At 41.6% G+C, this 26,013-nt stretch overlaps 1 protein-coding gene across 2 annotated transcripts; it reads left to right on the top strand.

Moving 5' to 3' along the window:
- Nucleotides 1–2,637: 2,637 nt before the first annotated feature.
- On the top strand, nt 2,638–25,434 carry kansl3 (KAT8 regulatory NSL complex subunit 3). 2 transcript variants are annotated; one of them, XM_083784266.1, is made up of 22 exons: nt 2,638–2,813; nt 3,331–3,596; nt 5,104–5,274; nt 5,379–5,469; nt 6,425–6,610; nt 7,075–7,206; nt 8,628–8,744; nt 8,842–8,940; nt 9,580–9,651; nt 9,743–9,817; nt 10,409–10,566; nt 10,693–10,756; nt 10,859–11,047; nt 14,168–14,324; nt 18,992–19,069; nt 19,380–19,559; nt 19,948–20,035; nt 20,459–20,598; nt 21,048–21,145; nt 22,039–22,243; nt 23,845–23,960; nt 24,404–25,434. In XM_083784266.1, exons 2-22 carry the CDS (start codon nt 3,388–3,390, stop codon nt 24,407–24,409), a joined length of 2,631 nt encoding a protein of 876 aa, XP_083640392.1. In that variant the 5' UTR covers nt 2,638–2,813; nt 3,331–3,387; the 3' UTR covers nt 24,410–25,434. The 2 variants fall into 2 exon arrangements, with proteins under 2 accessions (XP_083640392.1, XP_083640393.1); XM_083784267.1 differs by lacking the exons at nt 20,459–20,598; nt 23,845–23,960; nt 24,404–25,434 and having other exon boundaries at nt 22,039–22,176.
- Nucleotides 25,435–26,013: the final 579 nt, after the last annotated feature.

Raw genomic sequence — 26,013 nt, 5'->3', positions numbered from 1 at the left:
ATTTCCCTCAATGTCTAACATACAAATCTACATTTTGCTGATATACAGAAGTAATACAAAAGGCATATTATATTCCTCAATCAAATATATATTTGACCATTGACGATACAGTGCCAGGCAATGGCATCTTGTGCGTTCCTCGGCCACACGCTCGCGCAGACAGCATTACATTGAATGCCCCCTTGAAAAAAAGGTTAGAATTAAGAATATAAAATCCCTGGTTCTCCAAAGAACTGGCAGACTTAATCCATGCCAGAAACAGGCAATGGTCACTTGCTAGAAGGTCAAAGTCCTCGCATGACTGGCTATCTTTCCGTATCTTTCGAAATAAGTGCACAGCTCTCATTAAGAAATTAAAGGCAGGGTATTACTTATCCCTCACTTCTGATGTGTCCGGAAATCACTCTTCAACTTTTTGGAAAGCAGTTAAAATCTCTCCAGCAGAGGGGAGCAGATGGCCCCCCGCCAAAGCTGCGGGTTGGGGAATCCATTATAAGTGACAAAAAGTTAATGTCAAAATCAAATGCTTTTAATGATCATTTCAAAAGAGCTGGGCACATATTTAACACACAAAATGCCCCCTTCTCTCACCAAGGTGCACAGGAGACGGCATCTGCGGCTCCGGATGTATTTTCCCCTATAGTGGTCTCCCCTATAGTGTTTTCCTTGCCCTGTCGTCATTGGACCCAAAAAAGTCCTCTGTCCTGATGGCCTTGACCCTTATGTTTTGAGATTAGCCGCAGCAGTTATTGCTAAGCCCATAACTGAAATTTTCACTTTCACTAATTTCTCAAAACTTACCTGTTGAGTGGAAACAGGCTTACGTTTCTCCTCTCCTAAAGGCGGGTGACCCTCTTGATGTATAACTATAGGCCAATTCCAAATCTCTCTGCCTTAGCTAAAATTATTGAAGCCCAAGTATCAGTACAGGTAAATCACTTTCTTGATTTGCATATGATCTTAAAACCCATGCAGTCAGGCTTCAGATCCAAGCATAGCACGGTCACAGCATGCCTTAATGTATTGGATGACATTAAGGCTGCCTGGGACAAGTCCTACTGTATGTCTGTGCTGCTGCCCTGTTTATTGACTTATGCAAGGCTTTTGATACCGTGGACAACCCTATTTTGCTTGATACTCTGTCCAATATAGGCATGGGTCAAAATGCAAAAAGCTGGTTTAAATGTTACTTGCTGGGTCGGACACAGTGTGTCAAAATAGGCGACATTGTGTCTGATCCTGCAACTTTGGAAAAAGGTGTCCCTCAGGGGACTCTTTCTTCTGTACATGAACAACATATGTAGTCAATCAAAGCACTCTAGGTATCACATGTATGCAGATGATATGGTTCTGTACACCTGTGCGCCGACTCTTGAGGTGGCTGTAGCAAATTTGTCCTTTGATTTCGTCTCCCTGCATGAATTAATAAAGGGCAAATTATTGCTAAATGGCAATAAAACTAAAGCTATGTTGTTCAGTCCTTGAGCTATTTCAGCTCCAATGACCATCTCCACTCTCGATGATCGAGTGGGTGGAGCGCTACCTTGGCTTTTGGTTAATTTCAAATGTCATATTGATTCCTTGTGCAAAAAGCTTACATTCACTCTGAATTTCTTCTACAGATTGAAGGCTTGTTTTACTTGTTCAGCTCGTAAAAAAATTGTCATCTTTCTGTCCCAATTGGATTATGGTGATACCATTTATAGGTTTGCCTGTTCCTCAACCGTGGCCAAATTGGATCCCATGTATACCATGCTGCATTGAGATTCATAACTAATTCACCTTTCAGAACACATCATTGCACATTGTATGCTGTAGTCGGTTGGTTCATTGGCATCTCGCAGGCTTCAGCATTGGCATATTTTCATGTTTTCATGTTTTTTTTGCGGCTTTCGCCTTTTTTATATATATTTTTTGGAGGGACAGACAGTAGGCTGACAGGAAATGGGGGGGAAGACATGCAGTAAAGGCCGTCGGGATCGGGAGTCGAACCCACGGCACACTGCCAGACTGGATTACCAGCCAAGGTGCCTGGACCACTGAGCTATGGCCCAGGCCGCATATTTTCATTTATAGCACGCACACGCACGCACGCACGCATGCACGCGCACACACACACACACACACACACACACACACACACACACACACACACACACACACACACACACACACACCCCTCCTCAGACAGCATCCATAGATTAACCCAAACTTTCTCCTCAAGTATTAGCTTTTGTTCATCAAAACAAATACAGTATATGTCTTCTTTTTTTTTAATCTCTGTTCAAATCCAGCCCATATTTTGCATCAGGCACAGTTAGTGCATTTATAGATGGATAAGAGAGGAGAGACTTGTTTTTCCTGTGGGCCTAATGTTGGTTGTAAATAGTCTATTGGTGGTTGAGGTTATTATTTAAATAGCAGACCTACAAGCTCACAGCGCGTTCAAGGTTCCGATGAGCTTCTAAGCATTGTAGAATGTATGATTGATTGTGATGTTATGATCTCATGAAACATGAGCGCTCATGTGGCCGCCTCTTTTGGTCTTGTTTTCGGTTTATAGACCCGTTTGCTTGTTTCTCTCACAAAATCTGGCAACACTGCATAGAACGGGTTTTATAGACTCTTAAAACATGGCAACCGCTCATGCGCTCACATAACAAAAGGAAGTGAGACTGTCTGCGCATTACAAATTCTGTGTGCTATATCTGCTAATATACAGGGGATTACCGCCTCGTTTTACACCGTGTTGTTGCGAAGAAGATTTTAAATCATTTAAATTCATGAATAATAGGTTGGAATAGGGCCTAAAGGTAAGAAATGGCAACTTACGCTAACGTTGGTTAGCATAATGCTAACCAGACATATGCGGCTATCTTGATGATAATGGTTATTGGCTAGATCTGTGTACTGTAAATGTTCTCGGTTAGGTTGGCTTTATATACATTTATTTTGTTTTTATTTCAACAGTGGTTTTCAGCATTGACGTAATTAAAGGATCGCTTATATGATCACATTATCATCACAACAAGTCGATGACTGGCGTGTAAACTATTCATGTATTAAAGGCAGCACCTAGCCTGGGCTCTTCGCTACAATTAAAAATATATGTCCTGGCGAATGAAGTGAAACGAAATGAAAATTCAGACTTGAGTGTCAGGCTAGGCAGCACCTGCATAGCGGCAGAACTGCTACCTCCAAGTCTAATATTTATATTTTGTGTACGTATCTCTTTCTAGATACTATATAACACAGTACTCAAGTTCTTCTGTGAAAACTTGAGTTGATTATTTTTCTTCTTCGACATTTATTTGTCAACCTTCCTCCCAGGTGGTTGGTGTGAATACTCATCCCTTTCTGGGGCCCTTTGGTGGGGCCCGGAAGAGGATGCACCGTGGTGGAGACAAGGACTTCCAGACATCAGCACGGAAGATGGGTACCTCCCTGCTGTTCCAGTTGTCTGCTCATGAACGAGAGCTCGACTTGGTGTTCCTTGACCACAGCTATGCCAAGCCATGGAATGCCCACCCGGATGCAAGCAGTGCCCGGCCCACCAGGACTCTGTTTGTCACCCGTCGCCAACCTGATTCCTCATTGTGAGTAAAGAAGTTGTGCACACTTACTTGGTCATGGGAAATTACATGAAGGCTAGTGATTTGCAACTGTAGACACCTCTTCCGGCTCTGTAGCTCCGTTTGGAACATCATCTACGCTTTAGCTCCAAGATGAGGTTCCGCGGAAAGCTATCCCTGCACAGGTCGAAATGGAGTCGAGCCCATCCACAAACAGTGGATTAAACCCCTTTCGCAGTATCTTTTCCAAAAAGTAACCAAGATACAGTTGATAAACTTAACATAGGCACGTAACATTTTAACATAGGCATCAACGTGATCAAACAACCGCTTACAAAGCAGTTGTTTGACAGCCAGTAGCCTACCATGTTTTCCCAATGCAATCTTACGGAAGCAGTACTGCGCATGCGAACAGGGGTTGACTGAACTACAGTTTTATTTCAGGCTGGTTTAAGCGGTTTAATGCCTATGTTAAAATGTTATGTGCCTATGTTAAGTTTGTAAGTTTGTGACAGGAAGTTGCTCATAACATGTCTACGGTGGATTTGTATGAACAAACACTTTGCGAATAGAGGAAAATTCAAGCTTTTCGTACAGCTGCAATATTGGGGAGTTTGGTGTTGTTAATACAATCAGATAGGACTTTTCTGTTTGGATGAATGGGCTGTCAATGGGAAATAGCTACTATTTACCACCTTGCTGGCAAGATGGTGGCGGTGTACATAAGGTCAATGGGCGCACTTCCGCCCTCGGTTCGATATAGGTCGCTCCAATGAATTGTAGCGTCTGCCGTCTACCTTTCTATATCTATCTATGGTGGTTTGTTGGGCATCTTTTAGGCCCTAGTTATTGGATACTGTGTCTATGCTCTCTGAGACATGGGATCCAGAAGTCACAGTGACGGTTGGCACATTTAGACTACAAAAGATGATATAGGAATGTAACAATATAACATTTTACAGTTCCTACGGTACTATGGCCAAGAAAAATATTACTAGTATATAAATCTGTTATGGCTGGCGGCTGAGATGCACCAATAACGTGGGCACAGATGTACCAGCCCAGTGGCATTGTGGTGATGGTGTGTGCCCTGAGATTGGGACGTTTCTGGCCGAGTTATACCGACGACTATAAAAATGTTACCCAATGCCTCCCTCCTCGGCATCAATGGTTAATAATAATAATAATAAAACTTTATTTGTATAGCACTTTTCATGACATGAAATGCAGCTCAAAGTGCTTTGCAGAGAATGGCGAAAAAAAAGAAAAGGAAAGCAAGGCATAAAACATTAAAATAATAGCAGTTTACCGCATTTTGGACAAATTGTAATCTGTCATCTGTCTGACAATCTGTCTGGTTGGATTGGGTCATGTTCAGGGTGTGTACTTGCGTCAGCCCATGCACCACTGATGTAGCCTTACTTCTAATAGCCTAGAGACGTGTCAGTTGCCAGAATGCAGTCTCCTGTAACAGGCCCAGGTGATGTATTGGTCAGTTTGACATGTGCTCTAATCTTATTTTTTTCTCCAGAGAGTCTGACACTTTAATTGATGTGGAAACGGTCACACCTACACCTGTGCCCCTCTACGACAACCATAAAGCCCTGAGTGTGATGAAGGAATGTGAACGCCACGTCTTGTTTGCTCGTACTGTGGCTGATAACCCCCCACCCCCTGATGACTGGGAAGAACACGTAAACAAGTATGTAGACACTTAGTTTGCTTGAGACATTTGTAACATTATTTCTCACTTGTCTTTTCACATAATAGCCTGTATCCCTTACCATTCCAAATTTATTTTTTCAGAACTGGATGGTCTGTGACGCAGAACAAGTTGTTCAATAAAGTGCTTAAAGCTTTACAAGGTGAAAGACTAGCCCGACTGGCCAATGAAACTGTGAGTATTTTTCCATTTGTTCGTTTTTAGTACATTTACCTGCTCGAGCCCTAAAGGGCCATGTTTGTCCACTGGCCAACCTGCCGAAATTCAGGCATGTTCAGAACCTGGGTAATAGGGTATCACTAGGTACAGCTTGGCAAGGACACTGAGCCTCTTGGAATGATATGGGTTTTCATCGGGTGAAAATTGAAATGCAATGCATGATGGCCAAGGTGCTCGCGATCTCGCAGTCTATTCAACATTTCTATCATTAATAGTACCATAGCATTTAGTGCTACAGCTGCTTAACTGTGAACTTGTATGATGTTTTTCCTAAAGCTTGAAAAAGTAAAATTCACAATTAGAGGCTCAATCGAGAAATTCCATGCTAGATGGCAACCCTTCATATCACACTTCAACAACCTGGAAACACTCCCGAGCGATCAGTTATAATTTAATTAAACTACTCTGCATCAATTTCAATGTCCCAAGGAGGTATGCAGTAGGCTATATTATAGTTTGTCATGTTTCTTTTATTTTTATTCATTTATTTTTCTGTTTATCTTCCTTACTTTACTACGGTATTTATTTTTCCTTATTTTGTATTTAAATTTATTTAAATTCTTACGTTTTGCCTCCCCTACGACCCATGGGAGGGTGAACGGGAGGGTAGGCTGGGCAAGCGTGACCACTATTGGTCACAACCTAAGGGGAAGGGTTGCACAAAAACAAAAAAAAACTGTCACCAATAACAATAATGATGTAAAACTAACCTTGTACATCTCCCTGAATAAATAAATATATCCAAAAAAACTGAACTTGTAGACGGTACCTGTACCACATTGTAATATACACTTTATTAGGGATAGGCATGACAAGAAACGACAAAATGCACACCTCAACATTGTAACACCCCCTATAATCTAATGCATGTATCAATATACTCTTACTGTATCGACTAACTCTTCCCTAGGCCTCCAATGAGCCAGTCTTGCGTAGGATCGCCGTGGACAAGTGTGCCAGGAAGGTGCGTCATGCACTAGCCAGTGTCAACTGGGACACCAAGCTCACACAGTGGTTACACATCACCATGATTGAATCCCTGAGTCTTGCAATGCTGGCTGCTTACTTGGATGTTCTGCAAACTCTCAAAAGCAAGGTATTTATTGATACTAGTTGTCAGACACATGTGAACATAGTTATTACATCAGCAAGTAGCAGAATGAAGATATACATGGTCTACAAAACGGGAATTTAGATTTACATCCCTGTGTAGACCAAAAAAGTATTCTAGATTATGTAGACATAAAAACTTCAGTGAGGAGTTAAAACTAAATTAAAATTTTAACATTGTGGTCATTGTGGTAGTTAACTGACTAACTGTGGTCAAGAAGAACAAGCTTAAGTAACAAACACTGCCTCTGCATTTGATGTATGCGATAACCTGGCTTATTGTAAGTCGCTCTGGATAAGAGGGGCTGCTAATTAGTGCTAAATGCCTATATTGTAATTGTCATTCTTTGCTATTATAATAGTGTATACACAAAACAATGAATGTTTGGAAATTGTTACAGAGAAGTGGAAAATGAATTGGGAGTAACTTGTTATCCTGTGTTTGGGTAGTTGCCCTCACTGATTGATAGGATGCTGTTGATGTCATCAGCCAAGAGTGGAGCCCCGAGTTCAGAGGCCCTCTCGCTGTTGCTGAAACGTCCATGGGATCCGGCTGTTGGGGTTCTGTCTCATAACAAACCAGTAGGCCTTGCAGACATTTTTTCAATTTTTCCAGTTCTGTTTATTGGTTTTATAATGGCATACTGGAGATGCCATACACACTAACTAGGTGCAGACGAAGGTTATTATAGTAATGTATTTTTTTTCCAGTTTTGTTTGGATTAGTTTTCAAAGTAGAAAATAGTCCACATTCCACACACCTAAAAATACTTCAGCTAAAATATTAGCATATTTCATATTCACTAAAAAATATATATGTATGAAATATTAGTCTCTTATAGTCTAAAACTAAGAACATTTTCTCTATGATTTTAGTAGGTATTTATTTTAGAGTTCCTGCGTATGCCAGGGGTTAATGCACATTAACCCCTGGCACATTAATGCAATTACCAACCCAATGAGGAGAAAAATATATGGGAACAGACTAGCCGCAATTTGCAACTCTAGATCTTTTTATAATGTGATTAATCTAGAGTTGCAATACCCTCCATTGACCCCCCACTCATCCAATTTGCGTTTGAGATCTGCTTGTCTTAAACAATGTTAAACTCACCAACATTGCAGCTGTAGTCCAAGCTTGAATTATCCTCTTTCAATCTGTCAAGCTTGTTTTTCATAAAAAAAACCCGTAGACATGTTATGATTCTGTGCAAGTGATTCTTTTTCTAAGTGCTGGAGTTTGGAAGTGCTCGTCGTGACTCGTAAGTCACTGAACGGCCCTGCATGCCATCTCTTTTGCATTTGCACATAATGCAGGAGGCAGCAGCGCGACCCCTTAATAAAAACGAGCGCTTCCAAACTCCAACACTTCACTTGCACAGAATTTCTTGACAGAAAGTAGAACATAACATGTCTACGGTGGTTTTTATGAAAAACAAGCAGATAATTCAAGCTTGGACTACAGCTGCAATGTTGGTGAGTTTAACGTCGTTTAAGACATGCACATCGCAAATGCAAATTGGATGAGTGGTGAGTCAATGGAGGGTATTTCAACTCTAGATTCACCACATTATAAAAAAATCTATTGTGGCTAGGAACAGACGGAGTTGAAGCAAGGTTAAAACGCTGACGAAGGCTTTACACCGAAACGCGTACGTTGTGCTGTCTGCTCTGCAGCATACTGTGCAAATTATAAAAGAAGAAAATGTGCCTTAAAGGACAACTTTAATTTATTATCAACCATGGTTCATGTTTTAGGTTAAAGATTTCTTATTTAAAAAAAAACAGACAGAGTTCACAAATTTGGGAAACATTTTGAAAAATCATCTTCACTGCTTAGGAAAATCAGTTTCCTCACGCCAATGGTCAATGCTCATGTACAATTTCAGATCGATTTAACCCACTGTAGAGAGAAATGTACTGAGTGAGATCAGACAGTTTTCTTCATTTATAGTCACTATGATTTAACGGTAAAGGCCTGTCCTTTGCTTTCTATTTTTCAGAGCAAGCTTCCTGGCTCCCCGCTCATCCTGATTGCGCCATCGGGCCCTACCAATCCTGCACTCTCTACCTCACGCCGAATGAGATTCTGGCAAACTCAGCTGTCCTGCTTGGGAAAGGTTTGAATTCCCACTCAAATAATATCCACATGGTTTTCCGAGAAGTACTTTATTGTTCCTCTACAAAAAGGTCCCTTAACATCTGTGTCCCCGTTAGGTTATCCCAGTGAACACACATGTGAGCAGCGGAGCCAGTGTTGGCATTACTCAGTGCCTGGAGCACATGCTGGGAACAGTCAGGGCAAAGGTCATGGAGGTAGGACTTCCTATTTCTCTTTTATATCCTCTGAGGTCATATAAAAACAATAATGGCACATCTTGGCCTGGGCCAGCCAAGTGGTCCAGGCACCTAGGATGGTAATCCAACCTGACAGCGTGTCGCGGGTTCAAGTCCCGATCCAGACTTTGCTGCGTGTCTCCCCCCGCCCCCCCCCATCTCTCTCCCCCTTTCCTGTCAAACTACTGTAAATCTCAATAAAAGTCAAAAAGCCTTTAAGTTAAATATCTTAAAAAATATATATATGTTATGGCACATCTTTGTCTACAAAGGATAGAGGAAACAACCGGGACATTGTGTTTATAGTGTGTGCACCACTTGCTGATAGGAACAGAATGTGTCTCACCTTTAATCACATGAACCCCACCAATCCCTATTCTGGGCATGTCATAATACGAGAAAATTGGCAAACCTTCGGCCAAAAGATTATTAAATATTCAGCGAAAATAGCAGATCTGCATGTTCACAACAGGTTGCAACTTGACAGACACATTGTGTGCTTGTTAATTGTTATTTGATGATTATATTAGGATTAAGTGCTTAAAACAAAATAATAAACCGTGTAAGATCTCCAAGTTGAAGTCATGTAATAAATCCATATTAACTTGTCTGTTTCAGGTTCACAGTCATTTCCCTCATAAACCCATTATCCTGGTTGGATGGAATGTGGGTGCTCTCATTGCTTGTCACGTAAGGCTTTTTTGTCACTTGACTGCAGCATAATGAGTTTAGTTCTTCATAAACCTAAACCTAAATTTATGCCTATTGTATTCAACTGCAGGTATCTCTTATGGAATATCTCACAGCAGTGGTATGTCTCGGGTTTCCACTGTTGACAGCCAACGGATCACGAGGGGTAAGAAATGAAAGAGACGGTTCTCAACTTTGGGCCAAGTTAGTATCCATGATCCATAGAACTCCATTAGGAGTTCCCCTTAACGCTATGGGACTGTATATGTATTTTCCTTATTGACCCGGTGTCTACGCTGTAGTAAAAATAAACTCACTGAAACAATGACAGTCTTATGGTGTTGAAAGCTGGTTCTCCATAGTGGGAAGACTCAGCTCCTTACAGTTTACTAAAAAATGCACTAGACAGAGAAGCATTTATGAATTAAGTACTTGTAGTAAATTGTAGGTGGCAGTATTTAGTAATGTACAGTCCTCGTAGAATGAGCGGGAACTCCATGAATCATGGCTAAGGGGCCCAGTACACGGGATTGTACACTACTAGTGCATTTTTATTGTTGACATTGTATTGGTGACAGGTTTAGACCTGGGACACCTCTGCATGGTACAGTGCAAGACTAGCAAACTACTATTGCAGGTCACCTGGAGAACCATAGAATCCGACAGTGCTTTGTGTGTTTGTCTTACGTGACTGTTTAGAGTCTTGCCAACTGGCAAGTCGATCCTAATGGCTGGTCAATGTATTTCTGTCTGGCAGGATGTGGACGACCCACTGTTGGACATGAAGACTCCAGTGCTGTTTGTGGTTGGCCAGAATGCTCTGCAGTGCAGCATAGAGAACATGGAAGATTTCAGAGAGAGACTGAGGGCAGACAACAGCATGGTGGTGGTGGGAGGAGCCGATGACAACCTCAAGTGGGTTAACAGTCACCCATCTGTTTGTTTCTTTGGTCTGTGTGTTGGCTTTTGTTGTTTGTTAATAATCCAAGGTTGGGTGATTATGACAATTTTCATGAACGTTTAAATCATCTACTTCCTCAGAATCAACTCAACAAAGATGAAAACCGAGGGACTGACACAGACTATGGTGGATCGCTGCATTCAGGTGAGGCTACGTAACTACTCGCGCAGTACAAAGCAGATCTTCTTTTAACTCGTAATTGGGTGAAAATAAAAGCTTGAAAATGCTTTTTTTGTATTCCTGTAGGATGAGATAGCTGACTTTCTGTCTGGGGTGTTGGCGCGGGCCGAGGGCCATGGCCACGCCTCGGGGGAGACGAGGGACATGGACACGGAAAAGAAGAAGAGACTTCGAAGGGAGCTTCCGTTTGACATGGAGAGAGGACGGCCCTCGTCCCCAGCGCTGAGAGTCCCCATATCCCCCTCCGGCTCTGAGGTCAGTCTGATAGTCTGACTTACTTATCACCGTATATTTACAAATAACAGCCCTTACTCAAATAGCCGCCCACTACCTAATAACGGCCCAGGTTCTGAGGTGTTGCATCGCGTTATGAGCTTGCAGATCTTCCATGTTTGGTGTGGAGTGCGCCAGTGCCACTCACCATGAATTTATGCAGAGGTCCTCACAAGTACCATGAAGCGCGCAACGAAAAAAGTTGAGATTTAACTCGTTCCATACTCGGGCAATCCTCAACCGATTGTTATAATTCTAAGTGGTCTATACTCTGTGAAATTTATATTTTCATTGGGTGTATAACTCATGTTTTTTTATATGCCTTTTAGATAGGGTTTGGGCTTTACCCTACCATCTCCATCATGTTAGCAATGCAGCCTATATTTCATGCACTGAGCGGTGGTGCGCTTGTTAGGCCTATACACTCTCAATTAGGGATTTTCCCAGCGGTTAATTAAACTGTGTACAACCTTTATTCAAATAGTTGAAAATTAATTCATTACAAAACTGAGCACATGCATTTCTTTTTATCTATAAGGTCAAACCTTGAAAGAACCTTTAAAATAAGATAATCCAAGCTATGACAGCCTTTTAAAATGTATATTGGAATCTGGGTCAAATCAATTAAGCAGCAGGAGCTGCCTATAAGCTCACCAATATTCTCAATATTAAATCAAAAATGTATGTTTATCATATACTTTTAAAATTTGCACTTAATAAAAACATGCTAGACAGTAACTAATCTGTAACCAAATAATGGCCCTGTGCTGGCCGGTGCAAAAATAAATAACAGCCTACTGCAAATAATGGCCTGGTTCCTTATAAACGCCTGGGGTCCGAATCTATTTTGCATATTTACAGCCCGGGCTACTATTTGGTAATATACGGGTACATCTTATGTAGGGATGTCCCGATCACGGTTTCTTGCTACCGATCCGATTCCGGTCATTTGATTTTGAGCATCTGCCGATACTGTTTTTTTCCTGATCCAAATTTATATTTTATAGAACACGTTTATGCCACATCACAATAGTACAATATCACAGACAATTTCCAGTCTAATATCATGATAAGGATATAATATTGATACTAGGGATGTCCCGATCACCTTTTTTGGATCCCGATCTGATTCTGATCATTTGAAAATGACGTGATCGGACCCGATTTACGATGACCCGATTCGATCTGGGCAAACCTAATCTTATGTATGTAAAGTTGTAGGGTAGGCTCTTCACAATTATATTGTATTGGAGTCATAGCGGTTAACAGTCGAAGTTCAGTTGTTGAGTAACTTATATCATAATCAAGCAATTAGCGGTGTATGCACTATCCACGGAAGAGAGTGAAGTAGTCAAAACAAAGGAATAATCATAACTATTAGGGGTGCACCGATGTATCAGCCGACAATCGGTAGGGGCTGATATTTGCCTTGTTAACTGCCATCGTCGCATCTGTAAAAAACGTTACTTTCTGCTCTGCAGGCAAATCCGGTAATACACCGCGCTATAGAGAAAATATAGTGAACCCTTGCGCTGCGCGAGGTAATTAACGCCAGCTGCAAACGATCAACGGTCTTTAATTGTGTGATTAACAGATTATATATAAATCATTTTGGGCCAAATAAATACAATACTGGGTGTTGGGGGGGGGGGGGGGGGGGGGGGGGGGGTTCGTCAGCTCGGTCAACGTCAAAGTCCTCCACATCCCCAAAAAGAATCATTCGTGCCATACTCCGCCTATATGCACAACCGATTGTTTTAATTCAAAGTGGTATATAACTATATATTCCACAATGTTTATTGTCATCCCGTGTATCTATAGTGTTGCATCCAGATGCAGTGCATTGTGAGCTTACTATTTTTTATTAGAGTATTTTCGGTGCACACTCACCATGAATCCAAGCAGAGGTCCTCACAAGTATAGGTAAAACACCGCCACCACTTCAGCGCAATGGCCCGTCGCACAAAAGGTTGAGATCAAACTTGTGCCATACTCCGCCAATCTTCAACAGATTGTTATAATTCCAAATGGCCTATACTCCATGAAATTTATATTTTCAATTTGGATGGATAAGTCATTGAGTCAGAGAAAAGAGAGAGATGTTAGGGTAAGCACTAAGCCCTGTTAGCCTATATTGGTCTATATTTCATGAGCTGTGGTGGCTTGTTAGGGCAGATTCATACTCTTGTTTTAGAGCCGAATAAAAGTCGGTTCGGCTCTGTAGTGCCTCCAATGTGACGACATTTGAGTTTCGGGGGGCGGGTACCGCTCTTCGGTGCTACTGAAAATTTCTGAAGCCGAAATCATTTCGGCACTACAGCGCCGAAACAGCGGTAAAATAGGAGTATGAATCGGCCCTTAGGCCTGCACTCTCTCAATTAGGGATTTTCCCAGCGGTTCATTTCACTGATGTGTACAACCTTTATTCACATACCGGTAGTTGCAAATGTATTCATTAAAGTATATGAGTATATGACAGCCTTTTAGAATTTTACACAGCTGTGCTACCAATCTGTTTGCACAAATCTGGGTCAAATCAATTAAGCGTCAGTAACTGTCTATAAGCTCCCCTATTCTCAATATTAAATCAAAAAGACAAAAGACATTTGCCTGCTATGTATGTTTATCATACCTTTTTAATTTTGCACTAAAAAACCCTAACTCGACAGGAACTGTAACCAAATACTGTATACAAACATCGGCATCAGTGGCTATCGGCTAGATTGTTTTTTTTAACCTCGGAATCGGCCAAGAATTTCCACATCGGTGCACCCCTAATAACTATTTTATCCAACACATGTAATGCATGTAATAATAACATTCATCTTTAAAAGAAAGGCTGTTTTTTATTGACAGACTGTTTTAAATTATACATGACAACAATTTTGTGGATGGGGAGACAGAAACTAGTAAGCTGGAATTGAACACAAGCTGCTGTTTTCAAAGCCAGCATCCTCATCCACACACAGAATACTGTGTCTGAATGGCATCAACGATGAGGACATCCTTAATTGTTTCACTTTTCCATGGCAGAATCAAATGTAAATGGTGGTTATTATTACTCATCAGTTAGTGTGTCTGTTCTTTGCCCTGTCCCTTTAGGATCTGTCCAGTGTGTGCAGCAGTCCCACCTCAAGCCCAAAACCAAAAACGTCAGGCCTGTCTCCAGCGCAGAAGTCCAGCCTGATCACAGCCACACAACTTCTCAAGACGCACATGCAGCGGTCCGGCACGGTACTCACACACAGACAAGCTCAAGGTTGGTTGGCCAGAAGAAGGACGCATACACACACATAACACACAAGTGAGCATTCATAAGCACCCTCACCCTCATACCATAATGGGGCTTTTCCATTGCTTAGAAACACCTGAACTCGACTAGCTTAATTGGCCCGGTTTCTCAAAGGACACTTCTTACACCATGGTGTAAGAAGTTGCTCCTCTAGGCCGCACACAGAAGCCTGTGGACATAGACATTCCGTGCATAGATGTGCCACACAATGGTAGGCCTCAGGCTTGAGGCCTGGTGTGGTAGGCCTCAGGTCTACCATTCTGAAATTTAATTTAACCCATTCTGACCGGGCACCCATTTTGGTGTCAGCATCATGTTATGCTTTAGCTATTGAAAAATAGCAGATCTACAAGCTCATAGCGTGCCACCGAGTGGCGCGATACGAGCTTGTAGGTCTGCTATTTTTGAAAAATCGAAGAACGACTGACATTTTTTTAATCTGATCTCGGGTCAGAATGGGTTAATCAGACCAGTGTGTGTCCGGCGGAAACCTCGTATGAATCTGATCTCAGGTCAGAATGGGTTAATAATATTTGGACTACTGGACAGCTGACAGTAGGCTCTCTTTACTCTTAAAAAATAATATATATACGTGTGTGTGTGTGTGTGTGTGTGTGTGTGTGTGTGTGTGTGTGTGTGTGTGTGTGTGTGTGTGTGTGTGTGTGTGTGTGTGTGTGTGTGTGTGTGTGTGTGTGTGTGTGTGTGTGTGTGTGTGTGTGTGTGTGTGTGTGTGTGTGTGTGTGTGTGTGTGTGTATATAGATGTATAGATAATATGATATTGTTTTTGTGTGTATGTATATATATATAATATTTATTTTTAAGAGTAAAGAGAGCCTACTGTCAGCAGTCCAAATAATATTAAATTAAATTTCAGAATGGTAGACCTGAGGCCTACCATACCATGGCTGCATCCGAATTGTTAGGGTTATTCCCTACTCCCCATACGGGGATCCAGACTCTAGTGGACTCTATAGTGATGATTTCGGACAATACTCCCTGTTTGGGGAGCACCGACTCTGACGTCAATATCGGTTTTAATGTATATCGCAATTCAATTAAATAATGTTAGATAGCATATTTTTTCATGGCAGGAATTAATGAATATTAATAAAACATATGTTCGGACACAATTAATATGTGTCTCACATGCATGTATTTAGCCTACGTTTGTGATAAAGAATCTCACAAATATATTCTACAGCAAGCAACTGATTCCTCTCCTAACGTCATGCGCTGGGCTTAATAATAATAATAATAAAACTTTATTTGTATAGCACCTTTCATGACATGAAATGCACCTCAAAGTGCTTTACAGAACAATGGAGAATAAAAGAAAAGCAAGGAAACGACAAAAAACAAGCAGTAATGCAATACAGTGAGGACATGAATAACAAAAAAATTAAAAATAAAAGATCAATTAAAAGCAATGTTGTAGAAGTGGGTCTTGAGCTGAGCTTTAAAAATGTCTACAGAGGCTGCCTGACGAAGGTACAGAGGGAGCTTGTTCCATGCCGACGGCCCGTAGAAGCAAAAAGCTGCTTCCCCGTATTTTTTTGTTGCCATTTTTTAGGCAAAGCGAGCAGGCCAGCAGTGGAAGACCTTATGGCAGGGATATTCAATTGGCGGCCCGCGGGCCACATGCGGCCCGCGGAGCGCCCCCTTGTGGCCCCTGGAAGAATTTTGAAAAAAAAAAAAAAAGAGGGATAATAAAAGTTACAGGTATGGTGTGTGCGATATTAATTGTTTGATTACCATAATGACGGTAATCATTAAAGGACCACTTTTCAACCTATCTTCATATAATAGGTCCTCACTAATAATCATGATAAAATGACACGTTTTTTTCTACTCGGTCTGTGTCACATAGGAGGGCTGTGGGCAGTTCAGAAACCCACCCAACAGTGACATCAATGGAGAATCCAAGCTAATAGAAACTGCAGGCTTTCTAGTCCTGAAAAGTTGCAATGCGAAAATGGAAGCCATCATTCTCACAATAATAAACCCTGTTAGGGTCCATTTGGTTCCATTTGTACACAGTTACAGTTACAGACCCATAAGGGTCCATTTGGTTCCAAACCATCATTTCCCTGGGGACCCCCTGGAACTGCCTCCAGGACCCTGGGGGTCCACCGGACCCCACTTTGGGAATCACTGCTCTATGTAATCTGATCTTTATAGTCTGATAAACTATTCTCACGTAAATAAATCTTGTTTAAAAAACAATCTGCCTAACGATGATGTCACTGGTGGTCGTGGACGGGTTTCTGAACTGCCCACAGCAGAGTGTGTGTGTGTGTGTGTGTGTGTGTGTGTGTGTGTGTGTGTGTGTGTGTCCGTCCAGTCGTTAATGTCAAAGCAATGCTGTTTATGCACTGTCAAATAGGTCTAGGCCTACATCTATTCTAAGGTGGCATATACCTGTATAGACATATTATCCTGCTCATTACTGTGCGGAAATATACATAAATCTTCGTGTTTGAGCACAAAAAGCATTTTGAGAACCCACAGTGTGCGCGCTTCGCGCGCACACTGTGCGGCCCCCCACACACAATAATTCTACAGTTGTGGCCCCCGGCCTAATCTAATTGAATACCCCTGCCTTAGGGGGCGGTTTGGGACATATTTAGGCAGGCAGTCATGTAGGTAGGAAGGTGCGAGACCATTGAGAGCTTTATAGACAAGTAAAATAATTTTAAAATCAATCCTAAAAACAACCGGAAGCCAGTGCAGCGATGCCAAAACTGGAGTAATATGTTCTCTCATCTTAGTTCTAGTTAAAACTCTGGCTGCTGCATTTTGGACAAATTGTAATCTGTCAGTTGTTTTCTTAGGCAGTCCTGAAAAAAGTGCATTGCAGTAATCAAGCCGAGAGGTGAAAGGTGAAAAAAGGCAATCTTGGTAACATGATTAATGTGTGAATTAAAATTCAATTCAGAATCGATAATAACCCCCAGGTTCTTTACTGTACTGTTACTTTCTACAGTCAGGTTGCCAAGTCTGCTTAATATTGATTATTTCTGTTCACTAGAACCGATTATAAGAACTTCTGTCTTATCCTCATTTAGCTTGAGAAAGTTCTCATTCATCCTCATTCATTAGTCCAGTTACCCTGGGTAAACGGAGTACCTTTCCTTTCCTTTCCTTTGGGCCTGGGTGACAATGAATCAGATTAGTAATACTATTGCAAATGAGTAGATTTATTATAAATTAAATTAAAACAATTTCAAATAAATGCACAGATCACTTGTGATCGAGATCTGTAGCTTCGAGATCCGCCAGGGAAGAAAAGAGAGGGGAAAACGAAAGTTTAAAAAGTACTAGTACTAGTATTTGTGTTGAGTTCTTTCGCTGGTTCAACTTCTGCCTCTTCTTCTGAGTTGGAGCGCAATGAGCGCATGCATGCAGAAGCAGCGCACGTGCGCAAACGCGTGCATGTGCACTCAAGAGCGAGCTTGCGCAATGCATTATGGGGCTGCGTTTTTGTAGCGACCATCGGGTGCTCCCTACAATTCCCAGTGCATTGTGGGATACTTCAGTCCACTACGTTAGGGTGCAAAAATGCTCACTACAATATCGGACACTATAACAAAATGGCGGAACCCCAAAGTAGTGCACTATATGGGGCATAGGGAATGAATTCGGACGCAGCCCAAGCCTCAAGCCTGAGGCCTACCATTGCGTGGCACATCTATGCACAGAATGTTCACAGGCTTCTTCTAGAGGAGCAACTGAGCAAGTCCAGCAAGTGCCATTTTCCACTTCAGAAAGGACCCCTTTAAATAGCCGGCCATCATAGCGGTCCAACCCCCTGGCCTGCATAGGACAGTGCTGAACAATGCAAATGCTGGAAACTGTCTATTTAACCTATACTGTTTAACAAAAGGTTTATGAATATGTTTGGCAAGCGTTTATAAGTTTACGAATATTTGGGAGCTTCATTGAAGCGTTAATTGTTTCAGGACAATTGGTAACTATATTGCCTCTGAGCAGTCCATACATAGTCTGCAGTGTTTTCAGGATGTCAACTTTTGATATTGCCAGAGCTTACTTGGAACCTTGATATGGAGGTGATGCCAAGGGCCAGTGAGGCTTTCCAACGTTGAAGCACTGGGCCCTAGCGGTAAGAGGAGGGACTGCAGGCGAGGAAACCCCGTGCAGCTGGGCTTTAACATTGAGCACTCGGTTGCACTTCCACATTGGACCACCAAAATTTGGTGGTACAATGCGGAAATGCACCCAAAAAGGTGGAAATAGACGGTCCTTCCAGGTGCTTCAAAACGCCACTGAGCAACTTCCACTGACATGAATAGTGGAGGGGGCGGAGCTTCGCGCCAGATCAGTCTCTATCCTTTTAATACTCTATGGGTGATACCAAAAAGGTACCAGGTATTTTTGTGTTGTGGAAAACCGGTACTATGCAATGGAAATACCTATCATTCATACACAGCTGCGGGTTTTTGAGCTATAGGTGAGAGCGGGCTAAATTGGTTGACACGTTTGTGAATTAAATGATTAAGATAATTGAGTCACAACATCTGAAGGGCAAGATGGAACGTGAATGAAATACTTTCCTCTTCTGTCTCTCCTCCACCACTCTCCTTTCCCTCTTTTGTTTTTGTCCAATTCATTCCAGCTCAGTTCGCTGCTTTTATGAAACAAAACATGCTTGTGAGGAAAAATCTTCCTCCTGGCACCCCACCCTGTGTCTTTGGTAAGTATCTGTCGCTCCTCCTACTCTTATCTTCCTCTTCTCCCTGTCATATCTGTCTTTATTTTCTTTGCCCTTTTATTGTGTGGTGGCTAGTTACATTGCTTTTGCAGGTCTCACCACACAGGCCTTGATTTACTGTGTTTTTACCAAGCACTTTTAAAAACTAAAACGATAAGCACTAATGAATAAAAGCCAAAAATATAAACAAGAAAAGCAAACTTGTTTTAGTTTTTTATTTCCATATAGACTAGATTAACAGTTCATATATACAGTATATATTTGTATATATAATGTGTGTATGCTGTTGCAGTGCCACTGTCCAATGACCAGACGGAAGGCCTGGACCGAGACGAGCTAAGGTCCCATGGAAAAAGGAGGCAGACGCCAAGCCCTACTCCCAACAAAGCATCCAAGAGGGCCAAGATCAAGGTCACCATCGTGTCACAAGGCGATTCAACAGGGGGCGCCATCAACCCATCTGGACAGGAAGGTAGGCAACGACTTGGCAGCACTTCAACATGATCGTCTACTTTTCTTTTCTTTTTTCTAAATATATTTATTTAAAATTTCAATGATAGAAATCTCAGGGGCAGGCAGACAGTAATAATCATGAGTTCAGATCCTATTCTTTAGGTGATATGACAGATGAAAGCAAATACAACATAAGATCTGAGGTCTATTGTTTGCATGTAAAGGGTACAAAGATAAATAATGAAATGACTATGCTGCTGAACACCCCATTACTACATTGCTACATTTAACTATCGCCCATACAAAAGTTTTATTTTTAAGAGCCACCTTGTCTGTCTTAATTGTACAGTGATGTTTTAGCTACAGAAGTTACTGCACAACTATCTTGCCTGCTTCCTCCAATATAGTTGGACCTTCTGGGAAGCCGCTGTCTATGACAATGGGGCAGACTGTAGCTGGAGCCAAGGAACTCTCTGGGCTTCTGACAGCACAACGGTATGATTTCCAGTCCTACCACACAATACGTACAATTATACATAATGTACACGCACCAGGCCTGCCAACCTGTACAATTTGTGTAGCAGGTACGCATTTCGTCGTCAAAGTACGCACATATGATTAGTCTCTCTAAAGTACGCAAAAAAGCAGGTGACGCCTGTGAGTTTGACTGTGCCGTACTCAAGTCTACGTTGGCAGGTCTGACACACACGCTCTCTCACTCACACACGCACTCAGAATCAAGCTTTTATACCTTGCCTAACCATGGCTAAAATCCCCCCTTTTGTTGGACAAAAGTGTGTATGTGGTGTCAAACGGATTGATGTGTGGTGGACACTGGTTGGGTGCTGACTGATGGCTGACAGGCATTTGGTGCGGGGGTAGCTCCTGAGTAGACTGGTTGGTTGTGTGTCACTGCAGGTCTGGTAGTCTGTCTGAGATGTCTAGTGCCCTGTCCCCGGGCTCCAGCTCATTCAACAGCTCATTCAACAGTATGCAGCCTTGTATGCTGTCAGGGTCCTCCACACCTGTCCAGCCACACGCTCCTGCAACCGCCCAAGGTATCTCCCTCCCCTCCACTCCCCTCGCTGTCCTGTCCTGTCCTGCCTACCCGCACACCTGTGTGTAGTGTACTCTTCGACACTGATGTTAATCTCGACCCCATTGGCCACAACAAACAAATGCAAATATACAACACTTTTGTTGGATCAGATTAAAGGTGGGGTTTCAATCTCGTGTCGAAATTCTCTTTTCAAATTGTTTTAAATGTTTTGAACACTGGAATGTTGTGTGCGAACAACATATCCAAGCAAACATTATCGATCTCCTCTTGCATAATTTGTCAGAATGTTCTGTACCTTGCCCATTGGATGTGTGTGTGGTGCTTTGTCTGTGATAGGGACTATTGAAATGACTGCGGTTGTTGCATTTTTTTCTCTTTTGGCATCAATTTGACTAAATCTGAGCACCATTGATTAGATGTTTTCTTTTTCTTTGCATTTGCATGCAGCACCTTCCGCCAGCAGTCTACTCCAAGGCTTAAGTTTCAGTCTGCAGGAGATCGTCACCAAAGCTCCTAGCTTGCCCTGCACAGTGGCCAACACACAGGTACCTTCTGGTTAATATCGAGTCTGTGCTTCTTGACTCGGCTTGAGTTTACCAATGAACATGATCTGGGCCTGCATTACATCAAGCATCCCAGAATCGCTCTGAAAGTGAGGGGCGCCCGCTTAAAGCAAACATAAAAAGTCCATAGACTTGGCTGCCACTGTTTCATGAAAGCTGGTTAATCTTACCAGATTAAGTTTGCCAGTTAACCTGGATATATTGTGGCTTTATTCAGTTTCATGAAAGCAATGCCACACTAGTTACCATGGAAACAAATGCTGTGGATTTAGCCTGCTCAGGACCAGGCTAACAGCCAGGTTTAACCTAATTCACGTTTTTTTTTAATGGAAAATGTATTTGAACCCTGTGTCGTTGCTGTCGGGAGGAAACCTCTTAACTCCATTTTTGAGGTTTTTGATTATTATTTTTTGCATAAATCGGTGCTATTGAACACCCTTATGTACCTGGACAAAACCTCTTAACTCCATTGGACCCTCAAACTGTCTGCTAAAACAGCCAACTCCACCACATCTCCCCCTCTCATGCAAGTAATTGACAATATATAATATATACATATCTCTGCTGTCGAAGTCCAAAATGTTTTAAAAACTTTAAAAAACGTAATTCTTTTCAGAAAATGAAGAAAACCTTATATTTTTAAAACAAAACAATATGCCTCATCAAAGTTGGTATTGTGACTTTGTATATTGTCAGTTACTTGCGTGTGTCATATTATCACCACTTTACCTGAATCCAGCTCAAGTGGAGATATGAGGTTTTCTCCTTCATTATCTGTCATTGATAACGGTTGCATTGCAAAGCGTGAAAGCGACGATATAATACATACACCGTTTTAATCCTTTCAGTATCTGCCCCTTTGCCTACGCCCTCAGGTAGCTGGCGCGAAGCCCCAAGGACACGTCCTGACCTCAATTGGTACCTCCACCAGTGGCAGTGCTCTGCTTCGGGCTATGCCAGTGGTCACCACAGGGGGGGTGGCAAAAACCACAGCCATCCACCAGCTACTTACCAATGGTGGACTTGCCAAGCTCGCCAGCAGCTTGCCCGGCCTGGCACACATCTCCAACCAGAGTGCCGGTATGTCTCGAACTGCCAAAACACGACGGCCACGTTGAATACCCAGGGTTCATTCATCACTTGTTCTGAAAACACTATCAGGAGGCCCTAGAGGACAGCCTTGTCTATATTGTGTATGCAGATAATTATCCTTGTGGAAGGTAGTTGTAAGATTTTTTTTAAAATAAATTCATATATGTAGCATCAGAATACAGTTCAATGTTTAACCCATTCTGACCTGAGATCAGATTCATACGAGGTTTCTGCCGGACACACACTGGTCTGATGAACCCATTCTGACCTGAGATCAGATTCTAAAAAATGTCAGTCGCTCTTCGATTTTTCAAAAATAGCAGACCTACAAGCTCGTATCGCGCCACTCGGTGGCGCGATATGAGCTTGTAGATCTGCTATTTTTAAATAGCTAAAGCATAACATGATGCCGACACCAAAATGGGTGCCCGGTCAGAATGGGTTAATAGATGTTTTTTCGTTTTTTTTTTCTTTTTTCTTTCTTTCTTTCGCTTTTTTTCTTTTATTTTATTCCTGTTTGGAGAGAGCCATATATATGGAAACTACCTAGGGTGACGTGAAGTCAAAATATTCAAGTTCATAACTTTGATGCACAGTGTTTACATCAAAATGGTTGTGGATTGGGGGAGGGGGTAAAATATGAAAACCATTTGATGCAAAACAATTGTGGAATAAGTCGGTCAAAAAGAAAGAAAAAAAGTGGTGTTGGCAACATGAATGGATAAGTTTTACATGACAATTGAAGTGAGTCTTTGGCCATACTGCTTTTTTGTGTGACCGATCAAACTCATTTTATGTTTGTGCTTGTTTTAACGCTTCATGTAACATCATTTTGTAAATCACCTGCCAGAAGCATCCACAGTATCCATGATGACATATAGACAACATTGGCCCCTAATGTTTGACCCACATAGGGAAAGCAATAACATATGGTATTACTCTGGGTTCTGTCACTGCCATTGCAATAAAGACCGGAATCAAACCCATGTTTTAATTTCTCTCTATTTTTTTTTGAGTGTTGTGTAGCTTTCCTTGTTCCCATTCCTCATCTCTGAACCTATACTTTATGTTAACTGGCCATTGTTTTCATTGTCTCATCATGCTGATTTGCACTATTTTTAGACCCTCCATTTCCAGGTACTGAGCTGAGTTTAGCTTTGTTACTGGTCAGGTTTAATGTCTGAAGCGAATGCTGTAGAGTTGTTCTAGAAGATCACCGTTTCCCAAACAGTGGGTCGGGACCAATGTGTGGGTCACAGAACAATTTATACGGGTCAAGACTTGAGTAAAAGTCCAATTTTGTATTCCTACATTTAAAATATATACCGGTATGTATTTTTCAAAAGAGTACACATTTTAAAACAAATCTAAGAAATTCCACGAATAAAAGTAATAACCATCCAAAATGGCTGAACTACAAGCTTGCGACGCATTGTGCTCCTTTTTTAGATTGGCTATTTTCACTAGTTTGGGTCCCGGGCAAAAGTCTAATCTCTTTTGGGTCTCGACCTGAAAAGTTTGGGAACCACTGCTGTAGACTTCCGTCTGGAGCAGTTGGACCTGAGCGGTTCTGTTTGTGTGTTCTGCAGTCGGGCAGAAAGCCTCCACCTCTATAACAGTGACGCTGCGAGGACAGCCGAATAGAGTGGGATTGCTAAGCCAACCTGTTGAGGCTTTGATGCTGGCCAGGACCCCTGATCCCAAGGTGTGTTTCATCTTAATCATGAAAAAGCAAATGGGTCATTATCTGTTACTCTGATATTTTCATGTTGGTTATACTTTATTGGTTAAATGCAACTGAGAAGATGCCATTTTATAAAGTGTGTGTGGTGATAAGCGATAATTTAATATATAACAATAACATGCATAATATTTAATGTAGGGGCTTAATGTAGACTAGTCATTCATATTTTGTCAGATATTCTTAATTTGCATCGGTTTCTAAACGTCTGCCAGTCGGGTAGGAAAATTGAAATGGGTAACCTAGAAATAAATCTGTCCATTCTTCTATCCTTGTAATAATCATGTCCTTCACAAAGTATCATGGAGCCAGGACAGACAGACAGTCCCTGTACCAAATATGCTTGCTCCATACTGCAAATTAATTTGGAAGTGTTTCAGGACTTATTTCACTGTCGCCCTTTACAGCCATGACGACCTCAGATTCTGCACTTCCCCTGTGAATGCCTGAAGTAAGGCCATCTGGGAGCCTTGGCCAGTGGCCTACTAACAAGCTATACCTTGCCTGACATGAAGGATGCCCCTAAAGGTGCCCACACACCAATGCAACAGGGCTGCTTACTTTGTAACCTCTAGGGCTGTTCTCAGCAAGTGTGGTTGGCAGTGATAAGACAGTGGCTGAGTGTATGCTGCTGTGGAGGACTCCGCTCAACAGCTCTATACTAGAGATGGGACTCCTAATGCAAATATCTTGGAGTTACTGGCTTATTTAGCTTTCTTCTGAAGCCTGATTTATACTCCACTATATGATGGTGTTGAACACTGAAAATGGAAGATTGAAAATGGCAGTAGATGGGCCATTTAGGTCAAGTATACCCGTACTGTACATTAAGCAAACACTTTTGAGAAGGACATTTTAAAGCCTATTATATGGCAACATTTTGCTGGTAATAACTATAATAGGGTACAGTATAGCCTCCCTGTATTACCAGAGATATTGAGAATTGCGACACTACCGTAGATTTCTGTTGTAGGCCTAATGAAGAATATTCATATATTCAATATTTTATAATTTATCGCCAAAACCAACTTAAATTTCGAATTTGTTTAGGTGTGCTCTGAGATAACGAGAACAAAAAGTAATGCTTTTCCAATGGTTCCTAAAACTACTGTGTAGTTCCAAACATTGAAATCCTCATAATAGGTGTTGATGAAGCACACGCAATACATGAGTCACATGATCTTGGCAAGGTTGTTTCTATATCATTTTATAAATTGGGTTTAAGAACATATCAACATCACTGTTGCTTTTGCAAGTTTAAATGTTTTAGTTCTGAATGTTTAATGTCATAACTGCATTATTGTAGTTCAGAAGTTATATTTGAGATACTTGCATATATACTGTACATAAGGGAAGGGAAGTTTGCATAGATTACAATTTCTTACCATATTTAATCACAAAATATAAAACGCTGGACTGATCGGCATCAAACTCGTCATGAATTCAGCCAGTAGGCCAAGGAAGACACTCCATCCCAATTGTTTTCGAATTGCTTCATGGTGGCACTATACCAGACCGCTTTATGTTTTGAGTCCTATATTTCTATGGCCCTGTCAGAAGACATCCTGACATTTGGGTGTGTTTAGATTTTTAACTTCTGTCTCATGTTGCCTTGCCACACTCCACCATGTAATACCATTAATTGTGAGAAATGTATTACGGGCAACGAATCAGATGTGCATAAAACTGATTTTATTTAATGACCAATACTATATATATTTCCCCCCATTATAATATAGCCTATGTATCCTCCCAAGAAAAAGAAAGAAAACGTAAAGAAAGAAAACGTAAAAGCCACTGTGAAATGGGTTCTGTGACGGTCAGATTTTACCGACACCAAAGTGTGGTGTCATATTGCTAGTCTAAAAATGAATTTACACCAATGCCAAAGCATTGGACAAGCTCAGTATACTTCTCAAACCCGCTTATTCTCTTGAGCATGACTCCCGTTTTATTGCCATGTTTACAAGTGCAGTATTTACGGTAGCTACCCTCTCATTTGCTGACATAGGCATTT

This window comes from Protomyctophum parallelum (assembly GCF_964188405.1).
Source record: "Protomyctophum parallelum genome assembly, chromosome: 15".
Lineage (NCBI taxonomy): Eukaryota > Metazoa > Chordata > Actinopteri > Myctophiformes > Myctophidae > Protomyctophum > Protomyctophum parallelum.
Note: the sequence above shows the minus strand (reverse complement) of the source record. Positions and strands in the feature narration are given on the sequence as shown.